Genomic DNA, 24,537 nt, shown 5'->3' with positions numbered 1-24,537 from the left:
CTTAATGCCATGCACTGATAGATCTGCTTGTCATGCTTTCAGGAAGCAGATCCACCTTACACCAAAACAAGTCTGAACAATTTTCAGCTACTGTTACACTAATCACACTATCGATCATGGCTTATGTCAATTGCCAAACATCTGTGTCATTAACTTACGCAGACATCTGTTATCATCCTACTTTTTGTGATATACTTTTCCTCTTAAGGTGGGTACACACCTAAGCGATATATCTGCAGATGATGGTGGTTCATACACACTGAACAGCCATCATCTGCATGCTGCAGCGGGTCCCGGCGGCCGGGCCGGGGGCGTGTCCCGGTGGACAGGAGGCATGTTCCGCTCCCCTCCCCGCGGCTGCTGCTGTGTGTAATCTTCCCAGTCTCTCGTCGGTGCACATAAACATAAAGGAGGTGCAGGGAATCACTGTATACTGAAATGCAGGAGTGGCTGTGCTGTCCCTGTAATCATGGGATGTAATGACGTGATGCCAACTGTCGAAATCACGGCGTCGGAATCCCAAACCACGGCCAGAACTCTGGTGCCGGAAGCCCAACATCAGTTTATGATGGTTTTATCCCATTATTTTGGGTAATTATATACATCTCACTATAATTAGCTGGTATAAGGCTTTTACTATTTCTTGTGGCGCAATATCGATGTTCCCCCAAGTATTTGTGTTTTTACTTGTTTTTTAGTATTAACCTACCTGCGGCATAAATTACAGTTAATTGCGCCCCTTTAAATATCTATAATTACATTTTCATTTGACGCCGGAAAACCCGACAGCCGGCATCCGGATTGTGAGTATAGCGGGCCTGGTTATCTTTTAGCTGCGGGGGAGAGGCTTAGGTTTAGCACAAGTGAGATTGTTTACTCTTTTTTCTTGTATCTAATCGCAATATGCCTGCTCCTCTCCCAGTCTTGTGCGGGACTCTCAGGGCTTCTCTAGCTCCGCCCTAACAGCCTCTCTCTAGTTTCCCTCCTAAGGCTGGCAGAACCATCTGGACTGTGATTAGAATAGAGCACTTCCAATGGGAAGCCACTCCCCTGCCTTTCCGTCAGCCCTTCCTGGCTTCTAGTGGTTGCAGCCAAGCAGTCCCTAGAAACTGGAATATGTGCACATACAGAGGCGTCACCTGGTCTGGTGACACCTAGTGCACACTCCATATACCGAAAAGGGGGCATGACCTAAAAAGGGGTGTGGCTTAACTGGAAATCCCTTTGGGGGTGTACCCAGCATCCCAGATGATGCCGGGCTACCTCCAGAGACTAGTTCCTGCAGTGTCGGCTCCTCCTCTGTGACAGGAGCCCAGTGCTGCAGGAGAATGTCGTAGCACTGTTACATGCTGATTTATAAATCCCTCTGGAATGTTAAAGTGGCAGACTAACATAATAATAAAATACAGCTATATGTTTTGACCAACCAAATGTTAAAATGAGAAATAATATACTTTTGTATCTCTGTTTATCCACAGTCTTCTCTTGCATGGGCCCGTGGATCTGCTGCTTGTCTTAATTTTAATTGTTTGCTCATCCTGTTGCCTGTTTGCCGAAATCTCCTGTCCTTTCTGCGAGGGACTTGCTCTGTAAGTGACTAATAACACCACATTGTATATATAATTTTTAACATAGTTTGATGAAAATGCATCTTCTTTTATTTAATGACAATTTGTATGGACATTTTACAGCTGATTATGCATGCTATTAGAAGCAAGCTCTAGCCATGGTGTGACCGCTAAACATTTTCTGTGCAAATATACCAAGATTTCTATTAAGGTGCACAGATGTATGGAGTAAGATGAATACATTTGTAAAGGATTAATAATTTGCATAGGCAAAGGGGACTAGCTGGGAGGAGTAAAACCGGGTACACACTAGACGATATGTTGCCCAATCCGGATCTCGTACAGATACAAGATTTCATTATGTAGAGCCAGCTTATTGAACAGTTGGAAAATTTGGAGGGAGTTCCATTTCCTTTATGCATCAACGCTGAGCTGGTATAGCTGCATAATTTTACAAATGGGTATTTTAATACACATACCTAATGGATAAATAAAATGTAATGATTCCTCCAGATTATCAGAGATATACCAATATGGTGTACAGTATATTGAGATGTGTTAGCCAAACAAATCAACTATAATATCACTAGCAATATAAAACAGGCCAATTTAATCAGTACGATTTGAGTTGTAAGTAAATTGGGCGAAGGTTGTAGCTATAGTGATTGCAGAGGGTATCATTGCTATGGAGCCCAGAGGCTTAGGGGACCAGTCTCTGGGACCCATATCCCCAACACCCAGGTCATATAGTTGTCTACCAAGTTTCCGGAATTTCAACCTAAAGCGAGGGACTCTTCAGTGCTCATATAGTTTGCATTCTGTTTTTCTTTCTCAGCAAAGCTCTACACTGGTGTGATCCATCTCCCACACTCATGTTTTACCCTCACAGGCACAGCTGAGCTACAGTGGGGCATATTGTGAACTGGAGCATAACAATGTGGAGTTATATGAACTGGAGGACACTACTATGGGGCATAAAATTAACATGGAACCTACTATGGGCTATAAAATAAACTAGGGCATTATGATGGGGCATGACACCAACTAGGGAATTACTATGGCTCATAAAAGGAACTAGGGAACTACTGTGGGATATAACATGAACTAAGGCATTACTATGGGGCATAAAATGAACAACTGCTGCTGAGAGAACTGTCACTCTAGAAGCATTGGGACATGGGCCCCTTCAAAATGATGCTATAGGGCCCACAAAGTTCTGGCTACGCTCCTGAATTGAATATTTTAAACTCTAGGGGAGCACCGCCAGACAATTTATTGTAATCAATGATTCATTGGTTGATGAAAGTAAACCTTTATTAACTTGTGACATATTCAAGTGTGTTATAATCTTGCCATAAGATATATACTGCCTGTGCAGTATTGGGCATGCATTGCTTAAAAGAAGCATGCACTGAAAGTATGTGTCTAATTGTTCCTAAAGTATATTTTTCATTTTCCAGTGCGGTCAACGATCTATGAGGAAACAGCTTGACAACAATCTTGCTTTCCACAAGCTGCTGGGTTATACTATTGCTCTAATGACAGGTAACATTTGCACTAAATTACTATGACATGTCTCTGGAGCTATTATGCTTTATGTGTTCCAACTTTTATAAAAAAAAAAAGACAACAAATTTTTAGTATGGGACAGGACATTACATGCTCTATTGAATCACAATACACAGTAGGTAGTCATTATACCTTGTTTTATTCACTTTGAATTTTCAGAGCACACCATTAGTTTGCTAGTTTGACCGTCTTGCCTCTTCAATGAAAGGCAAAATATGTGCAGGAATAATAACAACAAGGCATATCGTTTTGAAAACTAGACATTGTGCTTCATCAAATGAAGGCATATGGGCCAGGATCAGGGCCGGATTAAGGCCCACATGGGCCTGGAGCTGAAAATGTTCAAGGGCCTATACTGAGAAAGGCAGGAGCTATGATCGGTGCTGTGTGGGAGTGGTCAGAGTCACCTTGGTGTGTACACCCCCTACACTATGAACACAATGTATCCCTAACTACATAGAAATAGAAAAATTTAATTTTTTTGTGGGGGAACGGGGACTAGAAAAACTATTTAAATACTTAAAATGTATGGCCAGCTAGGCACCTGGTAATCATGCTGTCATGTTGATGGGCCTATATTTATGTGGAGGCCTGGAGCTGGAGCTCCATCCGCCCCATTGTTAATCTGGCCCTGGCCAGGATGGGAGAGATCTGGGAATTATAACCTTCCCCAACCCTATAAGGCCTAACACTTTCTGTAGAGCAGGGTGTTACTGCATGGGGATCAAACAATAACTAATAAGAGGACATATAATTTGAAAGAGGAGAATATCTTTGTTCAAATTATGGGTTCCCCCTAGTTTCTCGGAGATAGGATGGGAGAGATCTGGACATTACAACACCCCTGCTCCATGTCTGATTTGCTTAAACTCTGTCACAGCACATCAGAGCCTGGCTTCAGTGGCACTAGTTCTCCCCGGGCGGCTGCAGTGCTGTGACAGGCAGGAGCCTGTCTCCTACTGTCTAGCACTCGCCTCAGCCTTCTGCCCTACTAACTCCTATCTGCCTACCATCTGTGGGCTGTTCATTGCCCCTCTACCCGGCCACAGTGTAGGCGGCTCCAGCTCTTTCCCCCCAGCGGCAGGGGTATACTCATAGGGAGGAGCATGCCGTTCAGTGTAAAATTTAAAGGGGCAAGCAGGCCAAACGTGACCTCGCGCTTAGCGCCAAATTCAAATCGTCTCCCTATATGATTAAGGGCTCTATTTATTAACATTATTTTGACTAAAATAAAGTGAAAAAGGGTGTTTTCACACCCTTTTCACATTATTTTAGTATCACCTATAGTTATTACAGGGCAATTGGAGTAGAATTCGTAAAATTCTACTCCAACCCCTAAGTATCACTTATTTTTAGTAAGCAGATCGCATTTCCCATAATTGTAATGGGAAATGTGATCTGTCTGGTAGTTACTAAAAATAAATTGTGAAAAAAATACCTAGGGAGGCCCTGGAGGTGGCGTTATCCAGGGTGTCCCCCAGTTACCGGACTCCTATTCTGCTCTAACGGGGAGAGCAGAGCCGGGAGTCGGTCCCAGTAATCAGCTGTGTGGTCTAAACAGACCACAAGCTGATTCACTGCAAAAAAAAAAAAAAGTAAAAAAAAAAAAAATTTACTTACCTGACTCCAGGGACCGGTGATCGAGTCTTCGGGTGATGTTCTCCCTCCGGTCAGCTGGTCTCCCATGCTGCACTGCGGCCTGGTCATCAGGTGATCGGGTCCCAGTGCAGTATGGGATATCACCTGACCAGAGGCATGGAAGACATCACCGGAGGCCCGGATCATGGGGTTCGCGGGGGTCCGCAATAGCGGGGGGCGGGGCTTAGTGCCGGGAGATGTCAATCTCGATTGATTTAAGGGTTGTTTTTCATCTTGCAAATTTACTAAAGGTAAAGTCAGATGAGAGAGTGAGATTTCTCTTTTCTCACTCGTAAAACTAGGGGGAGATAGCTAACTCGAATCAACTCACCTTCGGGACAACTCGGAAGTACTTTTTCCCTAAAATATACATCTCTCAAATTTACAAAGAATCGGGATGACAAGCTCGGGTGAGATGACAGCAAACTCTCTGCCAAATTGAAGTTTTAAACACTCACTTCCAGAGCTGCGAGTTTGCCAGAAACATACACCGATCAGTGTGATTTGTGTATGTTTCTGCCTGTAAATCGTTAAATTAGGGTTATATATTTTTTAAAAATTAGATAGGGTCCCCCCCAAAAAGCCTAACTAGCCCCGGACTAGCTTGTCAGTCTGTCCTGGTACCCAAAATTACGGAGAACAAAATGAGTAGGGTTCTACCGTGATTTAGGTACCAGCACCAGGCTGCTGGGCCAGTCCTGGTTTTAAATATAGGGGAAAAATTGCATAGGGGTCCCCCTATATTTAAAACCAGCACCGGACCAAACCAACTGGGGTGTAATGCCACAGCCAGGAGACCCTATTACCGGCTCTCGGTAAAAGGGGTCCCCCCTCTCCCGAAACCCCAGGCTTGGTCTGAAGCTCGGGGCTCTTCCCTGCACCCTTGGGCTGTGGGTACGGGGGTAATAAAGTGTAAAATCAAAGTAAACTATTGTATTTTACCATGGATCTACAGGTGCCAGCATGCCTGCCCTTTGGCACTTGTGGAACTACAAGTGCCAGCAGGCGGCCAGCACCCGTACCTCCACTGTACAATAAATAGTTAAATAAAGACAGTACACACAAACCTTAAATAGTACAAGTTTATTACACACATACATCAATCACACATACTTACCTGCTGCCAGATGTTCTAGTCCACTTGTCCAAGTAGAATCCCATTCGGAGGAGATGAAAAAAAGATCCTATACTCACTTCCATCTTCGCACTGATCATAAAAATCTGCTCTACTTACAGACTGTGCATTGTTTAAACTACGACCAAGCCAGGTGGCCATGGTTTTTCAACCTCTCTAACCTGATCATTACATACTATCCCGCTCATTCTGTGGTACTGATAAGGAGGCTTATTTTAACAAGAAAACTATCTTGGATCCCACTTGTCTCATCTCCACAACTAGCTGGGGTGAAAATTCCCCCTGGGAAAATCATTTGTGTCACCTGAACTATGCCCGAAGTTACTCAAGTGGGCGTGGATGAAAAAAACCCTGGACCTAATCCTCAGGAGTTTCTTGTGACCCTCTATTCATAAGGATGTAAAAGATTTTGTGGCAGCATGTTCTACCTTTGCACAAGATGCAGCCTCAAGCTCCTATAGGTTCTCTACACCTTTTCCAACTCCAGATCATCCGTGGACACATATTTCCATAAACTTTACTACGAAGCTACTCTCTTGTCAAGGATTTAATACCATCTGGATAATGGTGGACAAGTTTTCTAAGGCAGCTCATTTTGTTCCTTTCAACGGGTTACCATCAGCTCTGAAGCTGGCTGATGTATTCTATTCATCAATCAAATCTTTAGGCTGCATGGGTTCCCTAAGAACATTGTGTCTGATCAGAAAGTACAGTTTACTTCCAAGAGCTGGAAAGCCTTTTGCAAGTGCTTTTATGTTAACTTAAGCTTCTCTTTAGCTTACCATCATCAGAGTATTATTATTATTATTGTTTATTTATATGGCACCACAAGTGTTCCGCAGCGCCTTACAAAGTATATAAACAAATAGATTGATTTACAGTGACTTACAGTACAGTACAATACAATACATAATGGACATACTAAATTGATGAACCAAGATATGGAAAAAATAATGGGCCAAATGTCTGAGTTTTTGTGTGAGTTCAAACTCACGAACATTTTGAAGGTCTGAGTTTGTCCTACAACTTGGCAAATGTAATAACCTGCAAACTTTTGAGTTTGATGCTATTTCATTGTGTGAGTCCATGTGAGCTTTTTCATATGAAAACTCGGACCGTGTAATGCGGCTTTCATCACAAGGTCCGAGTTACTCAGAAGCCTTCACAGATCAGTGAGACCTGTGAAGGACTTTCTGTGTTAAAAAAATAGTAAAATGTTAAAAGTAAAAAAACAGCAACATGGGGGACCCCTATAAAAGCATAACCAGGACCATGCTGTTCTGAGCCGGTACTGGTTGTGAATATACAGGGGACAAAAAATTTACCGTTCCCTGTATTTTCATCAACTAGCACTGGGCTCAGTGAGCTAGTCCTGTTGGTGGAAATACAGGGGACAAAATAAGAAGGGGTCCCCTGTATTTTCCCGAACCAGCAATGGACTCTTTCTAGCTGAGGTGTAAATGAAACAGCCGGAGGACCCTTTCACTGGGTCCTCCGGCCAAAGCATTCAGCACCTGACCGCTAGTCAGCCCAGGCTTGGGATCCCTGGGGAGGTTTGGACCCCCCAATTAAGTGATTCCCCCTCTTTAGGGCACCCCAGGCCGGGTGGTGACAGCCTGGGGCTATCCCCGGCATCCCTTGGTGGTGGCTGCTGGGTTGATTGTGTAAAAAATTGATGAGATAATATTGTCTTTTACAGTAGAACTAGAGGTCCCAGCAAGCCTCTCCCGCATGCTGGTACTTGTAGAACTACGAGTACCAGAATGAAGAGCCTTAAGGGCCCGCTGGTACCTGTAGTTCACCTGCAAAATAAATATTAAAATAGATATGGACACCAAATGAGCCGGGTGACTCGTCATTAGAAGAGCTGGCATCCAATCAGCGGGCACCTCCGTAGGAGCTGCAGGCTGTCTGTCAACCGTTCTCCAATACACTTCAATGGTGGTAAAGCACCATTGAAGTCTGTGGTGAGAACTGCTACATTGTATCCTAGTGTTCACTCTAGGTCCGGCAGCAGGCAGGTTGCCGTACATAGAGCTAGGGCACTTCTGCATGAATAGGGGGCGTGGCCAAAGAAAAGGGGGCATGTCTTTATGACGCGTCCCCTTTTCGTCACTCCTGGGTGCATGCCTGGCACTTACGGACATGCCGGACAGCTCCCATGCGCTGTGGTTTTAGTGAATGGATGCCAGGCGCATGCGCCCGGCATCCATTCACTGGCGGTGACTGCTGTGCCACCATTTTTCAGCACCCGCGGGACACTGTGACCCTGTGGAGAGAGAACCCGCAGGCTGTCTCAGCGGGGCACCGCGCTGGAGGGCAGGGTGCTCTCTGCCCTTCAGAAATAGGGCAGGGCGTGGCGTCCCGCTAAAACAGCCTAGCGGGAACGCTAGTATCCTATGATAGGAAGTACAAGTACCAGAATGTGACGGAGGCTTGCTGGGACCTCTAGTTCTACTGTAATGTAAAAGACAATATTTCTCATTTATTTTTTACACAATCAACCCGGCACCTACCGCCCAGTGGTGCTGGGGATAGCCCAGGCGTGGGGTGCCTTGGAGAGGGGGAACCCCTTTATTGGAGGGGTCCCCACCTCCCCAGCGATTTCCAGCCAGGGCTGACTGGCGTTCATGTGTTGAATGCATTGCATGATGTACTATCAAGTACTATCAAGAGGTCTTGTTTTGTGGATACCTTACTGCAAGAAAGGTTCACCTGCCTCAAAACAAACTATAGCCAGGTGGATCACACCTGTGATTCGTTATGGTTTATACCGGGACAGGTGAATTTGTCTCTTACTATGTGAAGGCACATTATTCTAGCTTGGAGTGCTTTCTGGACAGATTCATGGAGCCTTAGGGAGGCTCTAATTCCGCTGGTCCAGTGTCGCCTAATGGATTTAGAGAAAATTATTTACGGTTAAAATAATAATTCACAGACAGCAAAAGGGAATAAAAAACTCCTGTTAGTACTTTCTGTAGCGACAAGGATAAGGGTAATCCAGATGGGTGTCTGAGAGATCTATTCATCATCCCTTCATTTGTACAAAGTTGGTGAAAATTAAAATTTTCAACTATCTTCGTAGAAATTAAGTGTCAGCGCTATTCACAAAGGTAACTCAGGAGATATCATGAATATCTCCTGCTTACCTTTCAGCCCCAATCTGGCCCGCTGAGGACCTAAATTCATCAAGCTCCGAAAATACTAAGGGCTCTATTTATTAACATTATTTTTACTAAAATAAAGTGAAAAAGGGTGTTTTCACACCCATTTCACATTATTTTAGTATCACCTATTGTTATTACAGGGCAATTGGCGTAGAATTCATAAAATTCTACTTCAACCCCTAATTATCACTTATTTTTAGTAAAGCAGATCACATTTCCCATAATTGTAATGGGAAATGTGATCCGATCAGAGTTACTAAAAATAAAATGTGAAAAAATATCGGGGAAAGCCCTGTGATAATAACGCCACCTGGAGGTGGCGTTATCCAGGGTCTCCCCCGGTTACTGGCCTCCTGCCCTGCTCTAACGGGGAGAGCAGAGCCGGGAGTCAGTCCCAGTAATCAGCTGTGTGGTCTAAACAGACCACAAGCTGATCACAGTAAAAAAAAAGAATAAAAAAATAGTAAAAAAAAAATTACTTACCTGACTCCAGGGATCGGTGATCGGGCCTCCGGTGATGTCTCCCCTCCGGTCAGCTGGTCTCCCACAGTGCACTGCGGCCCAGTCATCAGGTGATCGGGCCCCAGTGCAGTTTGGGAGATCACCTGACCGGAGGAATGTAGACCATCATCGGAGGCCTGGAGCATGCAGGTAAGTGCTATTAAGGGAGGGGGGGTCGCGGGGGGGAGGGGGGGTCTGTGATCGTGGGGGCGGGGCTTAGCACCGGTGGCAGGGCTTAGCGCCGTTGGGGGGGTAGCAGCGGCGACCGGTCGGCGCATGCGCGGGCACTTAATCACGGTATTTTTTGCGAAAATACACTCGTAACGATTTTGTAACCAACGATTTTCTGTCAGATTTTCTGTCAGATTTTCCCTTGAAAAAGTGAACAATTTTTTGAAGTGTCATGGACGATTTTTACAACGATGAATGAAAAATGTTCCTTCCCTTAATGAATTTTGTTATGTTGGACAGTCTGAAATGGACGATGAACTACAAACTACAAACGGAAGCGCGCTTGAACGATTATCGTTCATCGTTATAACTCAGAAACTGAATGATTTTTTGAACGATTGAACGATAACGATGTCGTTAACAACAAATCGTTAAAAAAATCGTTACGTGTGTATGCACCTTAACTGTGGGGAGTTTGTATATCTCTCCCCTTGCCTGCATGGGCTTCAGTGGTGTATTTATAATGGGTGCAGTGTGTGCGGGGCACACGGGCCCCCGGGTCCAGGGGGGCCCCGCACCGCACACCCTGCACCCATATTATTTTAAACTTACCTGTCCGTGGTCCCCATTTTTCCGGTGTTCTGTGCATGCGCAGTAGACTCCGGGCACACTCTAGTGCCCAGAGTTTACTGTGCATGCACAGAACGCCGGAAAATGGCCGCCGCGGCCATTAACTCAGCATTCTGCGCATACGCAGTAGACTCCGAGCACACTCTAGTGCCCGGAGTCTACTAACGCACCGGTGGCTGGCCAGCTGCATCAGACGGCTGCCGGCCACCGCGGAGAGAGGAGGGGGCCCCGCACAGGAGGGGGGAGAGGCCCCCTCCTCTGTTAAGACGCCCCTGATGGGCTTCCTCCAGGTACTTCGGTTTCTTTCGATAATCCAAAAATCCTAGAATTCCTATTTTAGCTGAATTTCATTGGATTATTATACTGTAACTTTTAAATGGGATTCTGGTATATTTTACAAAATGTGTTCTTATTATCTATTTCCTTTTGCAGAGTTACATTGCTTATATTACATTACTGTTTTCTATTATGACCCATTTTTAGCAAATATATATTTGTGAATCTTTTATATAAACTAACTATATTAGCTCAGTAGTCCTTTACTTGATTTATCTGTAATCTGCTCATGTATACTTTTATGTACCCTAATATATTATTCTCCTTTCAGCTGTTCACACCATTGCACACTTGTTTAATGTTGAAAGATTTTATGATGGTGCACAATCCACAATAACCACAATTGAAGGAATGTTATCGAGCATTGGTAGCGAGCATGGTGACTGGGTCAACCCAATCAGATTCAAGACTGAGGTAGTATATCATACATTTTCATGGTATTCTTCTACTAGACTACTCTTCTAGAAACTAATCTCTCTTATACATTTTTATTTCATGAGCTGATAAAGGCTGTGGGGGTTAATGCATTGAGGTACTGGTTTGCAAAGTCGCCTATTTTTGGCGACTTTGAAGGACGTTTTTAAGACGGCAATGATGAAAGGCGTTTTGGGTTTGTCTTTAATAACATTGGCCCACATTTAGACCCGGTCGCAAGCGCTGAGCACTCGCAACCGGGTCGATGTTTAGGCCCTGTGCACGCGCAGCGGCCGCACTGCGCGTGTGCATGCCCCGGAGCGAGAGATAATTTCTCTCGCTCCGGAGCACACTACAAAAGGGGTGGCTGTCGATGTTGATCGACAGCTCGCCCCGTTTTGTAGGCGTGGTGGGGGGGTGGTTTCACAAACGGAGGCGTTCCTTAAGGAACGCCTGCCGTTTTGTAGGCGGCCGCACTGACATCAGCAGTGATGTCAGTTGGGAGCTTCCTGCTCGATCAGAGCAGGAAGCTCCCTGGGGCTTGCGGTTGCCAAGACCCAACCTTAGGTCGCAAGCCCCGATGGTCGAGATGGTCTTGACCATCGCGACCATCAACCTGGTTGGTCGCTAAAGCTGTGGGTGATAACCCACAGCTTAGCTAGCGACCAGGAGGCCGCACTTGAAAAGACAAGCAGCCGCCCTCATTCAGAGCGAGCGCTCGCTTCTTGCGACCGCCGCTGAATGAGGGCCAATGTCTTTTTAAAATTGGCCAACAAAATCATCAAAAATCTGTGATTTACCAAACCGCACCTCAATACATTTGCTCCTTAACAATGATGAGGAAGAAACACAACAGGGATACTTCTCCTTTCATTAAGCAAGATGGAACTTTAATATGGAATTTGTTTTAATCCACTGTACAAAACAGTGTACACCTGGACATAAGTACAGAAGTGTGGACAGCTGCACTTAACTAATTGAAAATAAGAACCGCTCAACAAAAGTAGGGTCTGTGTCTACTAAAATAAATTAACCAAAAACATGCAAAATTAGAGCACTATGGCCCTCATTCAGAGCCGTACGCTCTGAGCAGAGCGCACGCTCTGAATGAGGGCCGCCCTCCATAAAAATGGAGCGTCCTCCTGGGCGCTCGTATAGCTGCGGGTCACCACCCACAGCCTATACGAGCGTGCAGTTTGATGGCCGCGATGTTCGTGACCATCGCGACCATCGAAACTGCGTACAAAAGCCTGTGGTTGAGTTTTTCAACCACAAGGCTCGGAGTGATTTTGGCTCTATCAGAGCCAAAATCACTCCCACTGACATCACTAGTGATGTCAGTGGGCCGGCTTCTGACGGGAGGCGTTCCCGTGGGAACGCCCCCGGCAGGAAGGCACGCCCCCGGCACGCCCACCAAAGGGGGCGTGCTGTCAGTCAACATCGACAGCACGCCCCCTTTGAAGAGACACTACGAGCGAAGGAAAATCCTTCGCTCGTCGCGTCTGGCGCATGCGCACGACGGAGCTCCCTCTGTCGTGCGCATGCTCAGTGCAGAACATCGACCCACTTGCGAGCGGACAGCCGCTCGCGAGTGGGTCTGAATCAGGCCCTATATTCAGCAGGATGGAGTCAGTATTAGTAACCACTTATTATATTAAAATAAAATGTAGCTGCCTGTAACTACTGCACTCCCCACATCTCATCTACCAAGAATGTCAGCAGAACACGTTTTTGAAACAGAGGACTTTAGAAGGTTTGATGCATCTCCACGTTAGAACCTGGACAAACAACAGATATACTGTATATTGCAGTGATTTTCAACCTTTTCAACTCAAGGCACACTACACAAGATTTTAAAATAGCCAAGGCACACTATCCGGCCATGCGGTGTGTGCACTTGACAACCGCTCGTACACTAGTGTGCTACAGCACAGTGTTTGAAAACGCTGGCATATTGTATAGCTGCATAGCATCTGGGGTCTGCATTGTATTGCCAGCACAGATATTTGGCATCTGCACTGTACTATACTTTGTATAGTGTTTATTTTCTATTGTATATTGGTCTATAAGATTTTTTTCGTATAGTATAATGTTGCTCTCTATGGGGGCGATTAAATTCAATGCGAATTCAATTCAGTGCGCTGTGTGGCTGGAGAATACCAGTTATCGCGGTCATCGCGTCTTAACAAGGGTGTTAAGGCGCGGTAACCGGCATTCTCTGACCAAAGTGCCGGGCGCGCGGCTGTTAGCTGTTATCTACGATACCTGCTGTGACCCCTCTGTTCCCGCAGGCAGCCACATCCCCCATAGGTTGTGATACTGCCAGATTTATCAATATTGTCACCCTCAGCTAACGCCATCTGAAGATGGCGTAGCCACTGTAGCCTATGGGCTACCACCACATAATTAGCTGGCGGAGGGTTCCCTGGGAACCCTCCCCCGGCAATGGCTGCCAGTCCCGGCACTGGCCGGCAGGTCTCCAGAGACATCGCAGGGACGGGCTCCTTTCAGAGCCGGTGTGCCTGCATGTCCCGGATGATACATCTGGCCATTATGATTGCATGGGCAGTACTGACATGTGCTGATCTCATTGCAAATGCGATCATTAATAAATGGGGGCCTATGTGTGGCACCGGGAAATGGCACTGCACAATGCAAGGGGGGTTATAATGCTTCATTCTGGGAGCCAGTTTGACAGGACAACAAAAGTATTTTGGCCCCCAAAGCGAGCCTTTGCCAAACTGGGCGGCTTGGTGTCTTTCTCACTAAAAATGTGCATCTTATTCACATAAACAAAAAAACTGGAAGTGACTAAATTACTTTGCTAGATTGCACTGATCAATTTGCTGTGTGACATTTGTACATCTGTGTGCGAGTAGGCCTGAATCTGTATACAAAGTATTACCATGCAGCACCAGTGTCTTTTTCTCATGACGAGTTTCATTGTGCTTCACCTGCGACTTTGTATGTGTTTGAAACTAATTTCTGTGTGATTAAAGTCACAGCCCAGCGTCTACACTACACGTTGAGTGGTGTTTTGCTGGGTCTGCAATGTGAGGTGTTTTCTCCTCCTTGGACTGTCAGTTCGGGCTGCGATTAACAGAGAGAAGGCTCCAATAGGAAGCCAATCCTCTGCCTCTGGGGCAGGTGACGGGGCTTGCCCAGCCCAGGACTGTCTCCTAGCCTCCAGACTGCAGTGCAGTATGGGCAGCCCCCCTTGTTCAAGAAGGTAGAAGCCGCTCCTGATTGTATGGGTGGTGGGTGTGCGGTGTGAGCCCCCCTGTTCACCACACACCCTGTACCCATTATAGAGTACCCCAATGTCCTCTCCCTTCCCACCTATATGACTAAAGAATCCTTTGCATAGAAATGGTTAGTGGCAGTCTGCCACTGGCAGAGGAGCAGGGGCGTATTAAGAGAGGAGGGGGTCTGTGTTCACTCACCATCCGGGGCCCCCTCCTCTCTCCGCAGCTGCTGTCAGTGAACTGACAGCAGCAGTTGACTCCGGGAACTAGTGTGTGCCCAGAGTCTACTGCGCATGCACAGTTCACCGGGAAATGGCGCGGCAGCCATTTTCCCAGTGATTTCCTAAAGCGCATGCGCAAAATGCCGGGAAAATGCCCGCTGTGGCCATTTTCCAGGAGCATTCAGCAGCGCTACTTCATGGGACATCTGAGAGGTAAGTATGAAAAAAAAAAGATGGGTGGAACGACCTGTTACAAACCCTGCAAGCTACCCGAGTTGGATCCCTGACTCCCTGGACCTGAATGGATCCATTTACACTGACAAAGATACCGGGTTGATGCGCGTTCACGTGCATCAACCCGGGATTTTCAAGTCGGTGTAAAAGGGGTATATGTATGAAGGTGGAATCCTAGAAGAACTGCACCTGATTGGACTAAGGCCCTGATTCAGACCCACTCGCAAGCGGCTGTCCGCTCGCAAATGGGTCGATGGTCTGCACTGAGCATGCGCACGACGGAGGGTGCTCCGTCGTGCGCATGCGCCAGACGCGACGAGCGAAGGAAAGTCCTTCGCTCGTTGTGTCTGATTAAAGGGCGCGTGCTGTCGATGTTGATTGACAGCACGCCCCCTTTGGTGGACGTGCCGGGGGCGTGCCTCCCTGACGGGGTCGTTCCCAAGGGAACGCCTCCCGTCAGAAGCCGGCCCACTGACATCATTAGTGATGTCAGTGGGAGTGATTTTGGCTCTGATAGAGCCAAAATCACTCCGGGGCTTGCGGTTGAAAACCTCAACCGCAGGCTCCGGCTCGCAGTTTCGATGGTCGCGATGGTCACGACCATCGCGGCCATCAAACTGCACGCTCGTATAGGCTGTGGGTGGTGACCCACAGCTATATGAGCGTCCAGGAGGACGCTCCATTTTTATGGAGGGCGGCCCTCATTCAGAACGTGCGCTCTGCTCAGAGCGTACGGCTCTGAATGAGGGCCTAAGTTTCCTATAAGAGTCATAATAGTGTTTTAGAGGTATTGAATAATTACGTATCTTCTATATAGAAGCTGTTATATGGAGATAAATATTTATACCCCACTTCCCTCCCACAGACACAGCTATATCTTTGCTTCACAAGCATTGCTGGTATAACGGGTGTGGTGATCACCTTGGCACTGATCCTAATGATCACATCATCTACTGAGTTTATTCGCAGATGTTACTTTGAGGTTTTCTGGTATACACATCACCTATTCATCATCTTCTTTGCTGGCCTGCTGATTCATGGAGTGGGGTGAGTATTCACATCATGCTGTCATCTCAAAAAAGCTGTCAGTTTACAATATCAGAAATGAGGAACTGTATTCTTTATCATCTTACTCTAACATATTTCTCTCTCTTTTATGCGTCCCCCATGCACTGCCCTCACTTTACCCTGCGGTACATTTCTCTGCTAACTATGACACTCAGGCGCATAGTGAGAGGCCAGACACCTGACAGTATGGACCACAATGATTATGAGGATTGCCACAATACATTCTCTAAATGGAAGGAGGATGATAATAGAGATGGAGATGATGATGACAATGAGTGCCTAATGCCCAGTTTCCAAGGCAATGAACCAGCGGTAAGTAATGTCACCCAAACTCCACATTTCTTTCCATTTTGAGGCTGGTATAATTTCATTTTTGCACTAATTTTAGTGCTGTCACCTTTTGTTGAATAAATAACAATGTATTACCGTTTCCTTTTATTGGCATAAGGATTACCCATAATTTCCACTTAACCAGGGATATTATACTGAAATATTACTAGGTTTGAAAAAACAAAACTGTTGCAGATGTTGTTGCATGGCATGCAAGACCCCCTTGTACAGATACAGGGGCCCATTTATCAATGAGTTTTATCATACGCAAGGAGTTTTAAAACTCGTTGTGTATGATAATGGAGCTCCAGCCAATCAGCTGCTAACAAGAGATGTGTGCCGGACCATTTTTGCTGGTTTTGGTCTAATTCGTCGGCCGGTTGTGGTTTTGGTTTTGCCAAAATGCTGTGACAGGTTTTGGATTTTTTCCAAAAATTTACAAAAAAAAGCTAAAAAATCACATAATTTGGGCCTTTTTTGTTCCAAGAATATTATTGACCTCAGTAACATTCATTTTCAGTCATTTCCACTCAATTTTGACCACCTCACAACTCACAATATTGTTCACCAATATGGGCCAAAGACTGGCTGCAACAGAGCAGCGGCACAAATTGTCGAACAGTTCCCCCAAATCTCCCCAACCATAAAAATAGCCTTCCGTACCTGCGGGTTGGATACAGTGCAGGTTGGATACAGTGTGGGATACAATGTTGGGTTGGATATAGTGCTGGCCACATACAGTGCAGGTTGGATACAGCATGGGTCGAAAACTGTCCTGGTCACATATAGTGTGGAATACAGTGTGAGTCGGATACAAAGCAGGCCGCATACAGGGCCTGATTCAGACCATCTCACGGGTCGATGGTGGCCCAGTGCGCATGCGCACTACGGAGCCGGCTCCGTCGTGCGCATGCGCGAGACCCGGATAGCGATGGGCAAACCGTCGCTCCAGGTCTCGTACCAAAGGGGGCGTGCTGTCGATGTTGAGTGACAGCACGCTCCCTTTGGTGGGCGTGCCGGGGGCGTGGCTGCCCAGACGGAGGCGTTCCCATGGGAACGCCTACTGTCTGGGACCGGCCCCACTGACATCACAAGTGATGTCAGTGGGAGTGCAAAGCACTCTAGGGCTTGCGGCAACGAGACCCTACCACAAGGGTCTCATCGCAAGCCCGATGGTCACGATGGTCTTGACCATCGCGACCATCTTCCTGGCCACTCGCTATAGCTGTGGGTGGTCACCCACAGCTATACGAGCAGCCAGGAGGCCGCTCTAAAATTAAGAAGGACGGCCCTGATTTAGAGCGAGCGCTCTATCAGAGCGTCCGGCTCTGAATCAGGACCACAGTCCTGGTCACATACAGTGTGGGATACAGTGTAGGCTGGATACAATGCAGGTCTGATACAGTGCAAGTCTGATACAGTGCTGGTCAGATACAGCACGGGTCGGACACAGCGCGGGTCGGATACAGTGCGAGTAGGATACAGTGCAGGTTGCATACAGTGCGGGATACAGTGTGGGTTGGATACAATGTGGGTTGGACACAGTGCAGGATACAGTGTGGGTCGGATACAGTTAAGGTTTACAATGCAGGTCAAATACAGTGCGGGTTGGATACACCAATGGTGCAATTGCTGTGACAGAGGGTGCCGACATTGTCCTCAGTGCATGGGGTGCCTGCGGTGTCGGAAGTACGGGGGTGCAGGTGGTTTCGGCCATTCGGGGGTGGAGGCGGTGTCATCAGTGCAGGAGTGCTGGTGGTGTCGGCAGCCCGGGGGTGGCAGCTGTGCCGGCGGTGTTCTCCATGTTGGGGTGCCGGCGGTGTCGGCACTGCAGGGGTGCCGGTGGTGTTGGATGTGCGAGGATGGCGATGGTGTCTTTAGTGCGGGAGTGCTGGAGGTGTCGGCAATTCGCGGGTGCTGACAATATCAGCAGTTCAGGGGTGCCGGCAGTGAGGGGGTTCAGGCGGTGTTCTCCTTGCCAGTGGTGCGGGTGGGTGCCAGCGGTGTCCTCAGTGTGGGAGTGCCAGTGTTGTCGGCAGTGCAGGAGCGCCAGCAGTGTTCTGAGTGCGGGGTGCTGGCGGCAGTACAGGGTTGCTGACAATGTCGGCAGTGCTGAGGTGCAGCGGTGACGGCCAATCAACGGTCAGCTCATTGATTTCAATGGGACTTTTTAAAATTGGCACCCTAGCCAAAACCGCAAGATCCGACAGCTGAATCTCAAGGTTTTGGCTCGGGCAGGGATCATACTGTACCTTACCCCCATTATGTAGCTATCATATACTTGGAAATATAGAGTTATATACATTCAAATGGTATAATCAGTGCCATTTCCTTGCACTGGTTATAAGGCACAATAAACCCTATGGCTACATGCATTTTCATATAAGTTTTCCCGTGGCTACTTATATAAAAACCACTTGTAAAACACAATACTGTACATGTAGATCTTACTAACTGCTTTTGGGCTCATTTACATTAGGATGTAAGTAAATTTTATGGCACGCCTCTCAGATGTAGCAGTACACGCACACTTTACAGCCGCGCTCATAGGTGTTACTTTCACAATCTCCCTGAAATGCTTTTTCAAAAGTAGACAAGTATGGTAGGGATCTAGGCAGACAGGGAGATCTGAGCTGCGGCTTGGATCGCCTCGGATCCCTGAAGTTTGTCATCTGTTTGAAAAATGACAGGACAGTTGGGATCTGATTGACTTGAGCACCATTTATTATACACAACGAGTTTTAAAACTCTTAAATAAATAAATGGGCCCCTGTACAAGGGGGTATTGCATGCCAAGCTACCGCATTTATTATAAAATCATGGCAAAATAGATTTATGTAGAATGTAATTGGCTGGTATACTGTGTGGCCCAATATTAGATTGTGAAATATAATGTTATTTATGCTGCAAAATACTTTTTTCTTTATCTTGGACAACATTTATAAAAATGATTCCCTGTGGGCCTGATGCAGAATCGATTGTAAATTGGCCATCTATGCTCCCACATTGCATGCATGGAAATAAATGCATATATTCCCCTGTATTCAGAGCTGTATGCACTTGCACTAGCTCAGGGGTAGGCAGCCTGTGGCTACTTTGAAACTACACATCCCAGAATGCCATGCCATAGTTTTTGCATGTCCCCCTAAAAGCAAAACTGTGACAAAGCATGCTGGGATGTGTAGTTACATAGCAACTGCTGTGCTGGCCACAGGTTGTCTACCCATGTACTAACTAACCTATACTAGGTTCAAATGTTACATCTGGAAACAGTCTTATGTCCAACTCTGATAGCCTGCAGTTTCATTGACTTACCCACAACTGTACTAGCTAACTTGAGTATGCCCTTTTACAGACTAGTTACACCTCCTCACTTGCAAGTTGAGATGCAATTGAAACAACTGTGCATCGCCCATATTTATATATCTAGGCTCTGGAGTAGTGATGTGCGGTTCGGTTCTCCAGAAATCCAAATCCCCCCCGAATTTCGTGAATCCAGGTAAACCCGAGTCGCAGTTCTGATCTCCTGAGGAGATCCAGGTCAATCCGAGTCGCGGTTCTGCTCTTTCTGTGGTTCGGAATTCAGATTTCAAATCCGAATTTTGAGTTTTGGATTGCATAAATTACACGATTTTAGCTGTTTTTAAAAACTTTATATCTATTTTGTTAAAAACAACATCCAGATCCAAAACCAAAACACTTGAGGATGGTTTTGCAAAACCGAAACTAAAACATGTAAACGAATCCAGATCCAAAACCAAAATACGGGGGTCCCCGCACATCTCTACTCTGGAGCATACTCACTGCGGAAACATGCAATACACGCTCTGTAAACAGTTCAGCCCCAAATGTAATATAATTTGCTACGTAAAAATATGAGAAGCATTGTTATTATGTACTTATGTAATGATTTAATAAATTACCGAGAATATTATTAGCACCACACACATTTTACTTCATGTTATGGACTACTGTCAGAGCAATACAGGATTCAGGATCCTGAACAATAACCTATTAGCATTTTTTGAGTGAAGCTTTCTTTAATTATGACTTGTCTCTAATCTGCAGACATGGAAGTGGATTTTAGCACCGATAATACTATATATTTTTGAAAGGCTCCTAAGGTTTTACCGCTCATGCCAGAGAGTTGTTGTCATAAAGGTGAGTGCAGTAATGGTAATATAGATGTTGTCTGTGAGTTATGTGCGCGTTTATGAGGATAGTCATTTTGAAGAGAGTAGTAAAGTAGTGTTTTATTGCAGAAGATAACACTGGAGTACACATTGTATAAATGTCATTGTTGAAGTAGTAGCATGGATCTATTATAATGCACACATACAAAAGGGCACAGTTGGTGCCACGCAAGCTCTTTTGGTAATCCCTTTGCTGTATATGTAGTAACTGAAGACCAGATTGTTTGCCTAAGCACATAAGGGTAGCAATATTGTCATTATCTAGTACACAGATTATTATGTGCCATTAGACAATTAAGCATGGATATGCATAACATACTCAAATCTTATACATGTAAAATTATAAGCAAATGCGTTATGGGGTGATCACAAACAATATGCATGGAATTAACAATATATACTAAATATAAATGGCTTGAGGATAGTAAATGCACTCTGATAACCCCCTTCATGTTGAGTGAATGTTAATTCAGTGACAGTAATATAAATCCACGAGTGGTTTATAAACAGCATAAAACTAAAAAATGTGCAGTGGGTTAACAGTTAGCCCTAAGATAGAGCTCAAAAATATGACAATGGCGATACAAAGTCAATGGGGAAGAGAAAAACTTATGAAGGATCAAGATCTTATGTTTGATATTGATCTAAATATACAAGATGGATTTAATGGCAATTGAATTAACGATTTATATCAATTGAAACAAATTCTTATAAAACAGAGTAAAACATGGTGGAATAGAACCACATTTAACAACTATGTTAAGAATGATATTACACCGAGGGGCTTGAGACCGAAAATTTTCCCTACGTTCGAATTGGTCAATGGAGATCTTAAAAAGGAATGGGAAAATACATTAACTCAATGCTCCAAAGACCTAATAAAAATCTTAATTAAACATGATGAGATTTTATTAAGCCAATATGCCAATGATATTTCCATCTTAAGTGAAAAATTTAAGAAATATGAAACATTGGATAAATTTCAGGTCACATACAATAAATTTAAGAAAGAGATTGAGGACTTTGAGCAGGGTGTGATAGAGAGAAAGCGTCGTAAATTCCAAAGAGATAAACAGGATTTTGCACAAGACAACGTGTACAGATGGAGGAATTACGCACAACGCGATAATAAAACCAACATAATGCATTATACAACATCTGAAGCAGATTCCTCAGAAGGTGAAGGACCATCTAATGCATTTGATAAGAACTGGAAAAAACAGAGTTTTTTAGACAGCAACCTGAAGGATACCAGATCAGGTATAGGGATAGAAAGCCCAAGATCAGAAGGGGCAAGGGGAGGAGAAGGAAGGAGGAAAAGAGATATACGAGGATGGAGAGAGGAACCGAAAGAGTTTCGCAGATACAGGAAGTAGATCAAGATCAGCTGAGGGTCATTAACCTTACAGATAGGATCCTCACCAATGATCAAGTTTCCCTTTTAAGTAGGGGATTATCCTTTTCTCCTACACAAAAACCAAACAGGTTTGAATGTCAAAAAGACCTCCATCTTTTTACTAGAAAAATTCTCTTAAAGAAATTCTTCTGTATGCAGCATAATAATCCATCTCAAACTGCAATTAATACACCTAACCTTACCCTTTCAACGGAAGATGATTTAATCTTACAAATGCTTGAGGATCTAGAAAAAGAAAGCAAGGACAATGATTCACAAAAACCATTACCATTTGATGCCTCTAAAATTAAACCTAAATCTTCTTTCTTCCCCGACTACAAAATTTGTCCCCCAGTTAAGGTCTTTTCTGATCTAGTTTCTAAAGATCTGGATGTTTTATTTACCAAATCATTCCAACTTCAGGAAGATAATTTAGCTGCTAATGAAAGACTTACAACAGATATCCAAATGGAAGGACACAATTATTAAACCCTCAGACAAAGGGGGGAACATTGTACTCTGGCCTAGAAACATGTATTTAACAGAATTAAAGAAACAACTAGGAGATCGACAGTGTTACAAAACACTGATATTCAATCCAACCTTGGGTTTTCAAAAAATCTATACAGATATGATTAATGAAGCACATATAGAGGGAGTGATAAATAAAAAAGATCTAGAATTTCTTAAAACGGACAATCCTAAAGTACCAACGCTATATCTTCTTCCCAAAGTCCACAAAAATGAGACTACCCCACCAGGAAGACCTATTGTCTCAGGTGTAGGTAGTTTAACTGAGAAAGCAAGCTTCTTTGTGGACCAATTTTTACGTCACTTTGTTCTGACATTGCCCTCGTATGTAAGAGACACAATGGATGTCCTTAATAAGTTACAGGACTTAATAGTCAATGAAGGTACTGTACTTGCAACATACGATGTGGAAAGCCTATATACTAGTATCAATCATACCAGAGGAATTCATGCAGTCGAATATTTTCTTAACATGGGCAGACAACATGTAAAGAATTCTTTTTTGCTTTCATTGTTGGAGTTTATACTAACAAAAAATTACTTCACATGTGATGAGACATTCTACCTCCAGGTTAGAGGAACGGCAATGGGGACAGCGTGTGCCCCCACGTATGCCAACCTCTACCTGGGATGGTGGGAAAAAGAACATGTCTTCAAAGAGGAAAATGAAAGGTATACAGACTGCATCCTCTTATACTTACGGTATATAGATGATATACTAATTCTTTGGGATGGTGAACAAAATCTTCTGGAAGAATTCATAACAATATTAAATGAAAATGAACTTAATTTGAGACTAACAGGGGTAATGAGCCAGGAATCAGTGAATTTTTTAGATCTGAAGATTATGATAGAAGCAGATGGTCGAATCTCCACGGATATCTTTAGGAAACAAACTGCCACCAATAGTATTTTACACTCCACAAGTGCTCATTTACCATCTACCATTAGGGCTATCCCCAAAGGGGAGTTATTGCGAATTAAGCGCAACTGCTCAGATGAAACGACCTATTACACAGTGTATAAGGTTAAAACAAAGGGGATATAGCAACAGAATTATCAAAAATGCAAAATACAGTGTCAAGAATTTAACTAGAGATTCTCTACTAGTCCCCAAAATTAAAACATACAAAGAAGAACCTATACGTTTCATTGGAACATTTAACAATGAGTGGCAATCAATAAATGCTATACTTCAAAAACATTGGCCAGTGTTACAAACAGATCATGATTTAAAGAGTATCCTTCCTAGGAATGTTCAAACCAGTTGGAGACGATCACAGAATTTGAAAGATCGTTTAGTTCAAAGTCATCTACCTACTATGGAAAAATCAAGTTTTCCCATAAAGGGCTCCTATAGTTGCAAACAATGCAAAGCCTGCCAATATATGATTAACAAAACACACTTCATTGATCATTATAATAAGAAATGGATCATCGACAGTTATATTAACTGTAACACGACAGGCGTGATTTACCAGTTGGAATGTCCATGCGGACTATTTTATATTGGTAAGACAAAAAGAGCATTTAAAGTGAGATTATTAGAACATGTTGGGAGCATAAGAAATGCCAAACGGGATAAGGCCAGATTTAAAACCTTAACTTCAGTGGCAAGTCATTTCTTACAATGCCACAATGGTGACTCTAAAGACCTTAAAGCATTTGGCATGAAACAAATAAAATTAGGCATTAGAGGTGGAGACCTTGATAGGGAACTGCTTAAATTTGAAACTAGGATGATCTTCGTAATGAATACTATGCATCCTTTTGGACTAAATGAGAACATTAGCTACTTACCCTTTTTATAGCTATTACTACGATATATGAAGAACTTCTTAGTTTCACTCCTCTTGTCCTCTTATCTTCACTCTTAAGAAAAGACTGATCAATCATCAAAGGAATTGCTCAAATTTAAAATTAGGACGTTCTTCTTAATGAATACCATGTAATTTTTTTGATCAAATGAAAGCATTAGTGGCTTAACCTGTCTATAATTATTATTACAGTATGTGAATAATTTCTTAAGTTCCATTCTTCTAGGCCTCTTTTTTAGGCAAAGACTGACTAGTTATCAAAGGAATTGCTCAAATTTGAAAATAGGGCGTTCTTCTTAATGAACACCATGTAAAATTTTTTTGGATTAAATGAGAGCATTAGTGGCTTAACCTGTCTATAATTATTATTACA

The 24,537-nt window shown here is 44.3% G+C and overlaps 2 protein-coding genes across 2 annotated transcripts in view; both read left to right on the top strand.

Annotated features, from left to right (window-relative positions):
• The window catches only part of NOX1 (NADPH oxidase 1), an 81,745-nt gene that overhangs the window by 32,423 nt on the left and 24,785 nt on the right, over nt 1-24,537 (top strand). The window contains exons 3-8 of the mRNA XM_088466797.1: nt 1,479-1,589; nt 3,029-3,113; nt 10,987-11,129; nt 15,695-15,876; nt 16,053-16,209; nt 20,296-20,388. Of these exons, the coding sequence (XP_088322923.1) occupies nt 1,479-1,589; nt 3,029-3,113; nt 10,987-11,129; nt 15,695-15,876; nt 16,053-16,209; nt 20,296-20,388 (771 nt within the window). The remainder of the gene's footprint in view (nt 1-1,478; nt 1,590-3,028; nt 3,114-10,986; nt 11,130-15,694; nt 15,877-16,052; nt 16,210-20,295; nt 20,389-24,537) is intronic.
• LOC148542781 (uncharacterized) lies at nt 22,349-23,395 on the top strand. Its single transcript, XM_088467405.1, has 2 exons — nt 22,349-22,796; nt 23,088-23,395. Exons 1-2 carry the CDS (start codon nt 22,349-22,351, stop codon nt 23,393-23,395), a joined length of 756 nt encoding a protein of 251 aa, XP_088323531.1.

This window comes from Taudactylus pleione, unplaced genomic scaffold, assembly GCF_031769625.1.
Source record: "Taudactylus pleione unplaced genomic scaffold, aTauple2 ptg000009l, whole genome shotgun sequence".
Classification (NCBI taxonomy): domain Eukaryota; kingdom Metazoa; phylum Chordata; class Amphibia; order Anura; family Myobatrachidae; genus Taudactylus; species Taudactylus pleione.
Note: the sequence above shows the minus strand (reverse complement) of the source record. Positions and strands in the feature narration are given on the sequence as shown.

What these genes read in the sequence shown, in the direction of transcription:
- LOC148542781 (XM_088467405.1), top strand. Translation starts at nt 22,349, where the DNA reads ATGTATTTAACAGAATTAAAGAAACAACTAGGAGATCGACAGTGTTAC. An exon ending in CAATCATACCAGAGGAATTC is followed by an intron (nt 22,797 to 23,087) that starts ATGCAGTCGAAT and finishes GGGATGGTGAAC; the next exon opens with AAAATCTTCTGGAAGAATTC.